This window comes from Misgurnus anguillicaudatus, chromosome 19 (genome assembly GCF_027580225.2).
Source record: "Misgurnus anguillicaudatus chromosome 19, ASM2758022v2, whole genome shotgun sequence".
NCBI lineage: Eukaryota > Metazoa > Chordata > Actinopteri > Cypriniformes > Cobitidae > Misgurnus > Misgurnus anguillicaudatus.
The window spans coordinates 13477702-13492987 of NC_073355.2; the positions used below are offsets into that span (position 1 = coordinate 13477702).

Below are 15286 nucleotides of genomic sequence, written 5' to 3' on the forward strand. Positions count from 1 at the left end.
ATAAAACAAAGAATCGCAGCCTTGCGATTCAGAATCGTTTTCAGACAGGCATTTTTAATGAGGACCGCGATTGAATCGTGATTGAATCGTTACATCCCTAGATTGTCATTTTTGGCAAGAAAAATAAAAAGTATGCACTTTTAAACCACAACTTCTCGTCTTCCTCTGGTCCTGTGACGCGCCAGCGCAACCTCACGTAATACGTCATCACGTCAAGAGGTCACGGATGATGTATGCGAAACTACGCCCCAGTGTTTACAAGTGTGGAGAAAGAGGACCGACATTGTTGTATGTCCAATGATACTAATGTCTTTGTGTCAGTTTATTGTTTAAAATGGTCTGCAAAAGTGCGTTTTATATATGTAACACGTGACCTTTCCACGGCATTACGCAATTACGTGAAGTTGCGCTGGCGCATCACAGGACAGTAGATTTTGTACATTTACTACAAATATTATCCAATAATTCTCAAAAGGGCTGTTTTCGACTAAGGATTTTCATAGTCGAATCTGATTCGTTAGATTTTGCCGTGGTCGACTGATAGTGGAACCTTTTTTAATTAATTCATGTCGCGGTGAATGAATTTAAATACAGAAAAGCAGTGTCTAAAATAAATTAAAATTAAGAAGGTATTTATGCACCTGTACAGAAGGCAATGAATACTTATTTATGGCATTTTCAATAGTATATTAGTAGATAAATTAATGTGTATCTCTAAAGTATGAAAACGAATAAATCATTATTTTGGCTAAATTAAGCTGTATAGATCATTTTTAGTCAGAAAGATTTGTCATTATTAAGTTAAAATGAACTTACATTACAATACAACTTACATTATATCCGAGTGTTACTTGGTCAAAAATATGTATAAATATAGCCTATGCGAGTAAAAAAAATTTAAGAACATAAATGTTTAGCTCACGCGGACTGAACGAAAAACCGTTAATTAAGCGGACTCTCAGCAACATACTGGACGTGCTGATCAAGTCGCAGGTGATTTTCAATGTTTATAATGTTTCATGCAGATACTGTGGATGAAAACTTTCATATCTAAATGTCCAGGTAAGACTCAAGTGTTCAGTCAGTTAATAATAAAGCCACCGGCGTTTTTGGCTGCAGCTCCCTTATTCACGGAGCAGACGCTGTATACAAAGAAAAAACCTATAAAGGTTTTCATTTTAAGTGGGTTTAATGCTGGTAAGCAAATCAGTTATATTATGGCGCTTTGTATTTGTGTTGATCAGTTAAATTAAAATAATTTAATTTACGCTACATTATTCTGTCATCTTAGTTTCACTTTTGCATAGTATTACATTTTGAATAGAAATGTACAAAAAACAAGTTACTCTCTTAACTCTTTCTATTTTGCCTTTATTGTATATGATGTGAAAAATAAGGCATAGCTATATATGAATTTAATGTGAAAAGCGCAGTTACTTGTCATCCATGCGGTTAAGCTTCTCTGTGCTGCTGCTCATTGGTTACATAACACTTCCCTACTATTCGACTATGAGGTTCATAGTCGAATCAGACCTCTCCGAATCCAATCGTCGAATCCTTGCCTATAAGAATTCAGCCCTAATTCTCAATCATATGTAAAACATTTGTGTTTTAAATGGTAAGGTTTACATACTTTTAAGAGTGTTAGATAAATACTATATGAATTGTTGTTCATGGATTGATGAAAGAGATGCGTCACAGTCCTTTTCGGATGCGGAGCTGCGCGTGCAGTTACAAAAAATCCCATGCACACCTCAACGCGAAATGGGGTCTCGCACACCCAACGCACACGTTTGAGAACTGCAATTTTAAACTGATTTAAAACTGTTAAGTGTTGGGGTCCATTTAAAGTCCATTAAAATTAGAAAAATTCTGAAATGTTTTCCTCAAAAAACATAATTTCTTCTTGACTCAACAAAGAAAGACATCAACATCTAGGATGTTGAAAATGGACTAATCCTTTAAAAAAAGTATAGGATTTTTTTCTTACCCCATTGGCAGATATTTTTGCTTGTTTTAAGCACAAATTCACTTAAATGTCATGTTTTTTAAAAAACTGGATTTGTTTTCTTGGGTCATTTTGATAATCAAGAAAATATTTTTTTAGATATTTGTACTGAAAACAAGACAAAAATACTAAGTAAGAAACTCATTTGCAGTGCTGTTTTTTCAGGTGAATCTATTTATGCACGGCTACCATTTGTAAAATAAAAAAATGCACCTTTTACACCTTTTTGTTTTGTAGCTAATAAGTTTCAAAGAGAAGGAGAAAATAATCATAGGAGATGAAGCACCTTTCATTTGTTCGGTATTTATTTCGCCGGATTACCCAAAAATAGGCCTTGCTACATGGTTGTTTAATATCTAAACAATTTTCCTGAAATAATTATGTAGCGTTGTATACATTACCGTGATGACAGTATAACTCATGCATTTAGGTCACACCACCCGCACCCACCCCGAGCCACGTGAACATTTACTTTTTCTATTCTGTTCTTGCATGATTTTATCCCCTGTGTGATAACCCGCATCCTTTTGATAACTAACCCAGCGTGTAACCTTTTCCCAAAAGAGTGAGCTTTATTCACCATCGGCTTTGACGCTGTGTTGTCTGTTCGTCACATTCACGAGTGCCAATGTAACACTCAACACCCCAAACACACGGTTAGTGTAGTAAAACCTCTATTTGCTAAGGAGGCAGAATTGAGAAGGTAGGTGACTGAACTTGGTATTGTCATTTTCAACCATGACCTCCTGCCATCCTGTTCGTCTTCCTGCGGACAGCTTAAGAACAATACGTGACGTCATTCAGAGGAAACCGTAGATTTACCACGTAACCAGTGTTGTTAGGTGCACCCTTGATTCTTGTGTCCTTTCTTCTTCTTCTCGGGTTTACTTTTCTTTTTGTCTCCATTCAACGGAAATAGCTGAACAGATTAAACCACTGTCTTGGATTTCGGAATGTGGCTTGTCCTGATTTTCACGCCCCGCTCGTAAAATGCACTGCACTAGAGTTTTAACACGCACCAAACCTGACCCTGGCAAAGCTGATGGGCTGCGTATATTGCCTGCAGGGTCCTCGGGGCCGTACGGCCTGTCTCACGTAGGAGATGCCTACGTCGGCCTGCGCTCTCTCAACGGGGACGGCATCGGTGTCGCTCACGCTGTGCAACAGCAGCAGGTAGGGCAGGTAGCCCCTCCCCTTTGAGTAGTCCCAATGCACCGAGATTCGCTTCCCCAACCCATGACACCCGTCTTGACTTCTCCCCACCTCACCTCTGACCCGACCTCTAACCTGTAGTCTTATCAGCCATCTTCACTGCAGGATTTCCATTTTAATTTCTTCATGAGTCATCCGAGTCACATCCTCGGTCAGTCCTCTTCCTGTTAGTTTAACTCGTTTCTTTGGTATCCTTTTCCCTAAGACTCCATATTGTTGTGGTGTACTAGTGAGGCTTACACTGTCAACCATTTCTGATTCACATCGATATCTGACACAGATTGGTTGCTGGCATGTAAACAGTGTGCTATAAATAGAGGTTAACTGCTCACACTTAAAACAATGAAGTATTTGTTAACATTAGTTTACGCAAACTTATAATAAACAAAGCTTCTATAGCATTTAGTTATCTTAGTTCATGTTAATTTAAGTATTTACTAATACATTTTAAAAAGTTGTAACTGTTAACATTAGTTGCACAACAAACTAACATGAACAAAAAAAACTATATGGGACAGTTTGCCGTACAGGGTTTAGATTAATCCAGGACTAGGTTTTAGTTATATTAGAACTTTTAAGTAGGTTTTACAAACAAACCTTACTGGTGTTCATCTTGAGACAAAACAATAGCACTTAAATATGTTACAATATGTCAGTGCAAGCTGATTTCAAACTCGAATAAGCTTTTTAGTCTTGGTCTAGATTTGATACCTGTCCGGGAAACCGCCCCCATTTTGCTCATAGTTCATATTATTTAATGCATTTACTAATGTACCTTATTGTAAAGTGTTACCAGTTAACTCTTAAGGTTAAAGCTAGGGGTGCAGGAATAAATGCGATATACACTAATAATACGTGGCCAATAACTATTCTGAATTGCACAGCTGATATTATTCACAGCTATTTCATGTACTAAGGCTTTTGATCGGTAATGCTGCGTTTACACGAGCCGCATTTGAGGCGTCAAAATCGGGTCTACCGCGGCTAGTTTGCCGCTTGAACAGTTTGAATGCATTCGCGCGTCCAGAGCGAAGTAGACGCGCGGAAAAAGCAAGCATTTGTCGGGCGTCAGACGTGAAATCCGCTTCTTGTGGGAGGGGCAAGTGCTATGCGGTTGTCTGTTTGCAAGATGGCTGATGTTGGTTGTGCATTTATCGAGAAAGTTACCGGTTTGTATTTGGTCACCTTACTATAGGGGGGAAATAGTTTAAAAAACAGTGGGAATGCCGTGGGTCGTTAAACGTCACGTGACTCAAAAGTGAAATGTGTATTTACAACTTACCAGGTTGCCCAATGTCCTCATTGACACTCTTCCAGCGAGGTCCTTTTTATTCCTGTCTCTATAGAAATAAGAACTTGTGTCGTTTAGCTCCGGGTGACTGCTTACGGACAATATCAAGCGTTCCTTCATGTTGAATGAGTGACTCCGGCCGGGGGTGCCGCCACAGCAGCAAACAGGCTCCTGATTGGTTAGCGTGGTGCAAAAATTCGCCAAAGTTCCAATCTTTCAACTCGGACGTCAGTCGCAAATTTGCGTCAAACGCAAAAAGCACCATTCGCGTGTACCGCAGCAGACGTTCAGTTCACGCCATTTGCACGAACTAGACGCGCGAATGAGGAGGAATCTCGTCTACAGCGCCGCACTAAACCCTCATTCGCACCACGAGACCTCCAGACGCGCGTCAACGCGTCTTCACATTGACTTTACATTGAAATCACTTGCGCTTGACGCCTCTACCGCGGCTGGTGTAAATGCAGCATAAGTCCTTATCGATCCGAAATTACTGTTAGTTTGAGTCGTATATAAACATGCATTAAAAAGCAACACTTGTCAAACATAATCATTATATTTTTTATTATCATGTAAATACCTGAAAAGGTTTAAAGAACAGCAATATAAATATATCCTTTAATCCATTTCCTGGAGCTGCGTGTCATAGCTGCGTGTATATGGTTCTTCGTCTGCCTCGCATATTGAGTTTCTGCACAAGAGCGCCCTCTGGCTTTTGGATGTAGGGGCATTTCACCGTAATTTATTGAGAAGCATAGCAAGCAGCATCGGCCGATATATCGGTGCACCCCTAATTAAAGCCACTCAAGTCGCATTCATTACGTGTCGAAAAAGCAAGTGAACACTACGTTTGTAGTGTAAATGCTAATCCGTCTTAATACATCTTAGACGACATAAATAGCCACTTACCTGTCAGTCGAAATTCAGTGAAATATTTTTTTGATATATTTGATCATAGAGTGTTTGTTTCTTTATTTACACAAGGCTTCTTAAATGAAGTATCTAAAGAGTGATCTGATATCTGTTCTCATATTCAATTGACCTATTTACTGGTTGTTGTGACAAGATCTGCTTTAAAACCATTACTTGTCACTCATGTGCACGGCTCAAGCAGTGCAAGCATTTCACTCGCATTTGCAACTAAAAATAAATGCATGCGAATTGAAAACGTATTTAGGAGCCCGTGTTGTGGTGAGATGAGTAGTTTCAGATGCAAAATGTCAACGACCCCATACAGTCCAGAAACACAGTGCAGCTTTTACTGTTTGTTTTTTTTAAACAGTATTTTATTATAGAGATAAATACTCTATTTAAAGTTCAGACTGTTGATACAGTTTAAAATATATAAAATTTTACAGTTATTAAAAGATTACAAAAAGTACACTACTTATTTAAGATACAGTAAATTAAATAGATTTTTTGTTTGTAAATGTCTCTTTGTAATTCTTTATTAAGATTTTTATGAATCTTCACCATTGGCATTCAAATGATATGGGTTACAGATATCTATTAATAAATGGGTTTATTGTGCTGAAATAATGTCAGTAATACAATAACACCTTTAATTCAATTCAAATGGCTTTCTATAGAGCGTTTCACAATTTTGCATCATTGCCAAGCCGCTTTATAGTAAACACATATCGTCATATCCTCCTTAGTCTGGCAATGTGTTCAATGTGTTCAGTATTGTTCAACTTCACTTTGTGACTGTCTAGACAGTGATTTGTGTATCAGTTTACATGCACCAGATACTGATGATAGCACAACACAAACCGGTTTTGACCAATTTTCATTAACAAGAAATGAAATGTCTCACAGGTATTAATGTATATGCATTTAGGGGCGGTTTCCCGGAAAGGGGATTAGACTAGTCCTAGACTAAAATAAATATAAGAGCTGTCCAAACTGAAAACAACTTGAACTGGCATATCTTAAAATACATCAGTGCTGTTTGTTTTGCCTGAAAATGCACACAAGTAATGTTTTTAGCAAGGCATGTTTGTTTAAACTAGTTATATTTCCTAATTAAACTAAGCTCTAGTCCAGGCTTAAGCTAATCCCTGTACGGGAAACTAACGTAAAGTTTAGTTAACTTAATTAAATGTAAATATCAAACAAAAACGTGTCAAAATTAAGACTTGCCACGTAAACTTAGGTTTATGGATGCACCGAAAGGAGAAATCTTGGCCGAAGCCAAAACTGAATGAATCATTTAGCTGAATACCAAACAACTGAACCTGTTTTATTATTATTTTCCTAATTATTTTGCCAATTTTTGCACCATTTGCATAAATTAAGTTTTCAGAATGTCCTATTTTTATTTAAAAATAAAAATAAAAATTTGAACATTCCAACATACATTATAGGCCTTATAATTTGTACACCTGGTCACTTCATTTTGTTTCTGTGAACGGATAGCTATCTCACTAGTTAAACCTGTTCAGTTTACCATCGGCCACATTAAAGTAAAACATTATTTTGTCTAAAAGTGCAAAACTTCGCCTTAAAAAACTTGCAACAGAGTTTTTCGACGCTTTGTGCAACGGACGTCCGTCTGCTTGCTCAAACCAACGCAACCTGCAGTGGTGAGGAAAGTGATACAGCGCAATGATTGACAAGACCATGACAGAGAGAAAATTGCTTAACAAAATGTTTTTCTAATAAACGTTGTATTTCTTTCTTTAATAAGCATGTTTTGTCATTTTTTTTGTTACACAATACTGCCACTCTTCGTCGTTTCCTTTTCTCATCTATGACATGAGATAAAGCGCAATTTGATTGCGTCATTATTAACATCATTATTCGGTATTTCACTTTTTCAGAAAATGTTTTTTCGCTATTTTCGTATTCAGTGCATCCCTCGGGTAAACACAGCCTTAGATGGATTTAGTGTTAAACATTGTAGAAAAAAATGTGTCTGATCTTGCCCCAGGATCTGTGGCAGATAACCCACAGATGAACTCCTTGATAAAAGTGTTTTTTACAACCTATATATAGAGCGTGTCATTAAATGTACGTATTTAAAGACTTAAGGTTATGTTGCTAAATAAAGGGTCATGTGTTATGTGTGCCATAGGTGGATATCCTGCACCGTGCTACACACCTGATGGCAGGCTATGAAGATCTGGCAGGAAGTCCCCTTTACACCCCACACCGTCTAGACGTAAGTACTGAAAGTTAAAAACGTTGAGATTTTTTTTCAAACCGGAAACTCTTGCAGGCAGCATGTTTGGTCCTTACGAGTGGTCTCTGCACCTACACAAAAGCCGAGGTTTGGGTGACAGTTTCCAACGATCATGCATGCATGCATTGAAGCTGTGAATTTTGAGTTCTGTCGGGTTTGATTCTGAATCATAATAGGATTGCACTTAATTTATTATTAACATTTATGTGTCAGTCTGTGAAAACCCAGCTAAAGTAATTTTTGTGATTTCCTGTTTTCTACATAAAATCATTCTATGTAATATAACGAACAAACTGACTACACTGCAAAAAATAATTTTCAAGAAATTAAAAATATCAGTAAAAATATTTAAAAATTCTTAAATTAAGATGCCTTTTCTTGATGAGCAAAACGACCCAAGAAAATAAGTCTAGTTTTTAGACCAAAAATATCAAATTTAAGTGATTTTGTGCATAAAACAAACAATGGGGTAAGCAAATTGTTCTTGAATTTTTCTTGAATGTAGTGTTTAAGAAAAATGTTAAAGATTTTTTGCTTACCCCATTGACAGATTTTTTAGTTTGTTTTATGCTCAAAATCACTTAAATTTGATATTTTTGCTCTAAAAACTAGACTTATTTATTTGGGTCGTTTTGCTCATCAAGAAAAAGCATCTTAATTTAAGAATTTTTACATATTTTTACTAGGGCCGGGACTCGATTAAAAAAATTAATCTAATTAATTAGAGGCTTTGTAATTAATTAATCGAAATTAATCACATTTTAATCACATCAAATATTTGACCTGAGAACATTGAGGAGTTATTTTTTCACATGGATTTTTAGTATACAATGAATAATGACTGAATACTATATTGCTTATATTGTTTATTTTTGTTCAACCAAGTCGTTGTACTCGGAGTCGGGCTAACGTCCACGCTAGCTGCTATATGTTTTGCATTGAGATGATACTTGAGGCTCGATGTGCTGCGGTGATATCCGAAATTCCTTGTTGCATAGCTTACACACAACCATTCTCTTATCAACGCTTCCATCCGTTCGTTTTTTATTAAAAAAAAAATCCCATCCACGGGCCAACCAAAGCGATCTCATCAGCTTCTTCGTTCATGTTCACTGTGGTTTGTTGTTGTCTGAAGTCATGATGAACGCTAGTTGGTGCTCCAGTATATTCGGTCTGCCGAAACTCATCCAATAAGAAATGTTCCGTGCAAAAATAAGTGTGATTAAAATGCGTTAAAAACATTTAACGCGTTATTTTTTGTGTAATAAATTAATCTTAATTAACGCGTTAAAGTCCCGGCCCTAATTTTTACTGAAAACAAGACAAAAATACTAAGAATTTTTTTTCTTGAAAATCATTTTTTGTAAGACCGTGTCTGCACATGTGTAAAATACCATATTTGTGTTTCGCTGCAAGATTTGTTTGTGTTTTTAATTTGCATTAACTCTTTCGCCGCCATTGACGAGTTATCACGTCAATTAAGAGAAAACGCGTCCCTGCCAATGACGAGTATTTCCGGCTTTCCGCAACTTCTAAAACCCGGAAGTATCGCCCTAGGGCAAGCAGCTGCATGTCCATGTATGTTTTAAAGATCGCTCTGAATCTGATCTCTAACAAAAGTCCTTCACAAAAAATTCCTTGCTCAAAATTTTATGTTTTTGAAGAAACCTACCCATATTTGAGAGGTCAAAGAAAGAGAAGTAATGAAGGGTAGGATGAAATATTTTTTTAAAGCTGAGGGTCTGTTTTTTATTTGATATTTGTTTATGTTTATATATTTAAAGAAGAACATTTTCTGGAAGGCATTAACCCTCAAACGGTCCTTGGGGTCTATATGACCCCAAACGACATTTCATTAGTTAAAAAAAGGTTCCCTTCAGCTCAGAGAGATAAAACTTTGTGACTTTTACTAAATAATCTATCTTTACATACACAAAAAACTGGGCTTGATTCAGTTGTTCTAAAGGTATGTAAAAAAAATTTATTTATCTGTCCCTTGGGGTCAATATGACCCCAAATGAAAATGAATGGGAAATGCAAAATATTTTACTTTTTTCCATTTATCAAAAAATAAATATCAATAAATCCAGCATAAATCTAAACATTTTGACACAAAAATGAAGGCCTGGGGCCTCATTTATAAAATGCTGCGTAAAAACCATCCTACATTTGATCTTACAATCATTTAACAAAAATGCGTGCGTGTGATTCATAAACCGAACGTACGCGCAGAAAACGAGCGTACCCCTTTCAAATCTATAAATTGCAAATGAACTTGAGCGCGCAGCCGAGCAGTTTCAGATCTCCGCCTTTAAACAATGCGTAATTAATGTCAGACATATAAAAGAGCTCTTGTCAATGTTTAAACCCAATTTCAAACAGCAAAAATGGCTTATTTTCCAAAAACCTGCAGCACTCGGACAAGCAAAAGTGCGTACGTCTGCACACTTTACGATCAAATCTGTGCGTACGCATGCTTTATAAATGAGGCCCATATTTCTTGTGCACAAATGCAATGCAAAAAACACATGTTCACACAAACACATACAAACACAGACACACACACACACACACACACACATACACACTATTTTTAATGTGCTTTCTAATGTTTATATAAACATAAATTCACAAAATGTATCACTAAAGTAGTGATGTAAGCAGTTGTCCATATCCAGTAAAATGAATGGGTCTCTATGGGCATCTGCTGGTCGAAATGATTTAATTCCTAAACAGTATTTCTTTTATGTTTTTTTCTAAAAACCGATGTCTGAATTCAACACCTAACAATTATATTAATATCTAAAAACAATTTAAATCAAATTTAGATCAGAATTTATGTGAATTTTCATAAAAATTCAAATTTTTTCAGGCAAGCCGATGGTGTAGTTGAGGAATTGAGTGGTAAACGTGTAAAAAAGTACTTCAAATCTCTCAAAACACAGCTTTATTGTATGGAAGAGAAGTAAACAAAAAAATTATATATTATTTGTATTATTGGAAATGTATATTTTTCTTACAGTTATGCTTTCAATTTTGAGGTCATATAGACCCCAAGTGCCAGAAGTGTAAACAGAAAACGAGGAGCGTTTGAGGGTTAAACTTGTGAAGATCATGAAAAATGCTGCCGCTGGCAATTTTAAAAAAAATGCTAGTTAAAAAGCCTTTATTCATGTTCCCAAGTTTCTCATACCGTCACTATTTTACTCTCTCCACAGGCTAACAACAGCTGGCAAGACAACACCAACCCGTCCTCCATCACTTCTCCACCAGGACCACCTGGCAGCATCCATTCAGACACCTCCAGCTAATGCAGCTCTCACGCTACCCCGCATACATTTACTGACAGACAGAGCATCCCATAATCCAGACTCAGCCCCGCCCCCTTTCCTGCGTCCTTCAAACTGGCAGATGTCAAAGGTCTTCCATAGTCCTCCGTTCCGATTTCTCCACGGTGCTCCTCCAGGGTTCTCGCACCGAACCGGACTGTTTGGATGGATGCACGCGTACCTTTCGCAAAAAGGCCGTGGAATGTAAGACACGTCCTCGTCTGCAGGCTGGACCGTAACTTTCCTGTTCTGACCTGTCCTGAAGATTACACACCTCCTCCCTCTTTGCTTGTACCAAAGTGCTGTCAACGGTTGTCACACCTTCCTCTCGACGATGAACAACCTCAGACAACTGCCGCGCAGATCTATTCGTTTGCATTTTTAATACGCTTCTCTCTTCTTCATTCCCCTTTCAGTAAGGAAAGCGATGCGTTAATGACTTTGTCGTGCTTCTGCAAGCATTCGCTCTCACGGAGGAAGCCGTCCGTCATTGTTCGACATTGTGTTAAGCACAAATCCTGTCAGTAACACTTTCACCTGACGGTTGAATCTGTGAAAAGGTACGACGGACGTTTAACCGTTCCATTAGTCGAGTTTGGTGCGAAAAAGTGGATGGAAAAATGACCTTTTTTTTTTAGTTTAGCTATTTGTATTTTGTTCTGCGAAGAATGCACCAGCCAAAAGACTTAAGAGCTCAAGTCGAGCGTTAGGAAATGGGACAGATAGGTGGAGTATTCGGATGGGTTATTAGAAATATTTTTAAAGGGAAAGAAAAATGATATTCCACTGTCTTCCATGCATGTAGGGGTGTTGACATGTTTTAGCCGTTCCATTTTTTTTATTTTCCAAACAAATTACTATTAAAGAGAGAGAGAGGGTGTAAGTAACAGACCAAATAAATAAACGAACAACTATGTGAATAAAAATATACCCACAATGCATACTGCCCGATCCAGCGCTCAGGCCTGGCGTTTCTCTAAGATATCCGTGGACGGAAATTTGTCGTTTTTACGCAACGCTCGGATATTTTTAAGGAGGCTACCATCGTATTATCGCGTATATGATGATGATGTTACACAGAAAATAGTTTTTTTTTTTTATTTGTCCACATGTTACTATGTTGTGTGTGTATGGGTGTCTGTTTTTAAAGGGTTGGGTTGTCTCGTGACACACTTTTGCTGTGCTTTTAAACTGATTGTATTGTACGTGCAATTGAAAGCACCTGTTCCTTGGTAAAAGCATGCTGTCTTTTTCGTTGCCTACAATTTCACTAAACAAAAGGAACTCTTCGTTTTTTGCGTAATCGGTAGCCAAGGGCTTTTCTCCTTTCAAATCGAACCAAAAATGAGCACTGGACGTTTTGGGATTTGAAACAGACGGACTGACGCTAATACTGAGGAACATTTGAATAAATTTCTATTTAGTTTTAAGTCGAACAAGTTATTTGTATTCGGGACTTGTTTTTATGCGTTTGTTTCCTGCGACGATTACTTTTTTCCCAATTGTACCTTTAGTCGTAAAAGCGGAAGGACGTTTTGATATATGAATGGAAATTCTATATATTAAACAAAGGACTAAATGACGTTGAAACGTAAATTGGGGTTTTGTTTATATGTACACAGAAAAACAAACTCTGAGGAGCTTTTCAAGGTATTCATCATCATCATCATCATCGTGTCCTCTATAGATTACTGTTAGTTATAAACATTTCATATGGATATCTCCAACTAATGCTATTACTACACCAAAATGTCTTTGTTTTGTTTTTCTATCAGTCATCTATGGATGTCACTGTACAGATTGTGGAATGTTTCAGTGTATTTTCTCTTTGTTTTTCTTTATATATATTGTTTTGTTTTTTATCGCTGGGGTGTTGGATTTACTCACGAGGAAGAGTAATATTATTTGTTAGTCTTTGTAATAATATTCATTTTAGCCTTACATTTTATTTTACGAGTCTCAGAGTGTTATTCGTTTATTTCGTGTGTGTCGAACTGGTAACGTTTGTTTACGGTGCTGTGAAAATTCGCACTATTACTATTTGGATGCATCGTATATATGCAGTAAAGATATCAAACACTACATATCGGATTATACTTATAGACTTCACAGCAGTCAGATTTGTGCGTTTGGCTATTTAAAGTTCCTGGAGTTATTGGGTGGATTCCACAGCACTAAATCAAATGATATCAGTGATTTATTTTTATCGATTTTTATGATTATTTTACTAGAATTGTAGTACACGCTTCCTTCTGTATTTACCATTCTCTCCCTATTCTCTACCTCTCCTCTCTCCATTTCATTTGTATATAAACCCCACCATTTTCAGACTTGGTAGTCTGTATAAACTCCTTTTATACCTCAACTTTAGAACTGTTCTAGTGAGAGAGAAAAAAAGAAATATGAGAAAATTGTAGTGTTCCTTATTAGAAAAACAAAAACTAATAAAATAATCTAGTGTGCTTTTGAGCCTGTCGTTTTTTCTTTCTTTCCTCGCGTTCATTAAGCGGCTGTTTGCATGTTACTAAGTGTAAAATGATCTCATTACAGCCGTTACGAATGAGTCTGCCTTTGAGGACTCGCTAAACTAGCCAATTGTCGCACCCAGCCTGAATATTTATGCAGCATAAGGATTATAATATGAGCATCATAATATATCAGACCTTTTTCTTCTCGTCTTAAATTGACTGTGTGCTTTGTAACCATTTGGTCTGTTAAAATGAAAAAAGTCCTGCAAGAAGTAAAATTAGGAACACAGCGCTGAACTACATACAATACAACAAATATTGGGATGGCCTTTCTATTTAAAAGATTTTTGAGCTATACTTATGTTTTCTTATTCAGTGTTTTCCTGTAGTATAGTTTACTTGGTAGAGCATTGTGTCATGGGTTCGATCCCAGGATCACACTTACTGTTAAAAAATCAAGTTGTTTTGGATAAAAGCGACTACAAATGGTGTTATCCTCTCCTGACCCATCTGATCATTTAAAAAAATAGCACATTTCTCAACATGGGGTGCAATTTAAAGGGATAGTTCACCCTAAATGAAAACTCTGTAATTTACTCACCCTCAAATTGTTACAAACTATACAAATATCTGTTTTACTCAAAGGGAATATTTGTAATCAAGCAGGAAACAGGAGCACCAATGACTTCTATAGTAGGAAAGAAAAATACTATGGTGCCCCAAAACGATTTGGTTACAAACATTGTTTAAAATATTTTTAGCAAAGCAAAGATATTTTTACAGGTTTGTAACAATTTTGGGTGAGTGAACGGTGACAGAATTATAATTTTTTTGGGTGAACTATCACTTTAAATTAACATTCATGGCCACTGCACAACCAATAGACGGCTAATGTAAAATATTTTAAAACTTCTCATATTAGCATAGTAATAAGGTTGTAATGTTTTTCATCACTAATGTTTTTGAACTTGACAAAGTAAAATGCACAAAAGATCGGTTCAGGATTAGCGTAAACTATATTGTTTAAAAATATTTTAAAGGGATAGTTCATGCAAAAATATGAAATTGTATAATTTACTTCATTCTGCAGAACACAAAGGAAGATGTTTTAAACAATGTTTATAAACAAACAGATCAGGGGCACTATTCACTTCCATACTATTATTTTTCCTACTATGGAAGTCAATGGTGCCCCAGACCTTCTTTGTTGAAAACATTCTTCAAATATCTTCCTCTGTGTTCAGCTGAACAAAGTCATTTATACAGGTCTGTTACAACTTAAGGGTGAGTGAATGATGACAGAATTATAATTTTTGGTGAACTATCCCTTTAAATTAACTTTCATGGCCACTGCACAACCAATAGATGCCTAACTTATAAATATTTTAAAACTTTTACTCATATTAGCATAGTAATAAGTCTGTAACCTTTTTTATCTTGACAAAGTAAAATGCATAAAGGATCGGTTCAGGGTTAGCGTAAACGATATTGTTTAAAAACTATTTTAGAGGTATAGTTCACGCAAAAATTTAAAATTGTATAATTTACTTGATTCTGCAGAACAAAAAGGAAGATGTTTTAAACAATGTTCATAAACAAACAGATCAGGGGCACCATTCACTTCCATAATATAATTTTTTCCTACTATGGAAGTCAATGGTGCCCCAGACCTTCTTTGCTAAAAACATCCTTCAAATACTTTCCTCTGTGTTCAGCTGAACAAAGGCATTTACACAGGTCTGGTACAACTCAATGGTGAGTAAATAATGGCAGAATTATAATTTTTGGGTGAAC

At 36.5% G+C, this 15286-nt stretch overlaps 1 protein-coding gene across 4 annotated transcripts in view; it reads left to right on the forward strand.

Annotated features, from left to right (window-relative positions):
- pbx4 (pre-B-cell leukemia transcription factor 4) overlaps positions 1-13493 on the forward strand; it is a 53664-nt gene extending 40171 nt beyond the window's left edge. For all 4 annotated transcript variants that reach the window (XM_055188287.2, XM_055188261.2, XM_055188269.2 and 1 more), the window contains 2 exons: positions 7588-7674; positions 10914-13493. In XM_055188287.2, coding sequence (XP_055044262.1) covers positions 7588-7631 — 44 coding nt within the window. In that variant the 3' untranslated portion in view covers positions 7632-7674; positions 10914-13493. The remainder of the gene's footprint in view (positions 1-7587; positions 7675-10913) is intronic.
- Positions 13494-15286: the final 1793 nt, after the last annotated feature.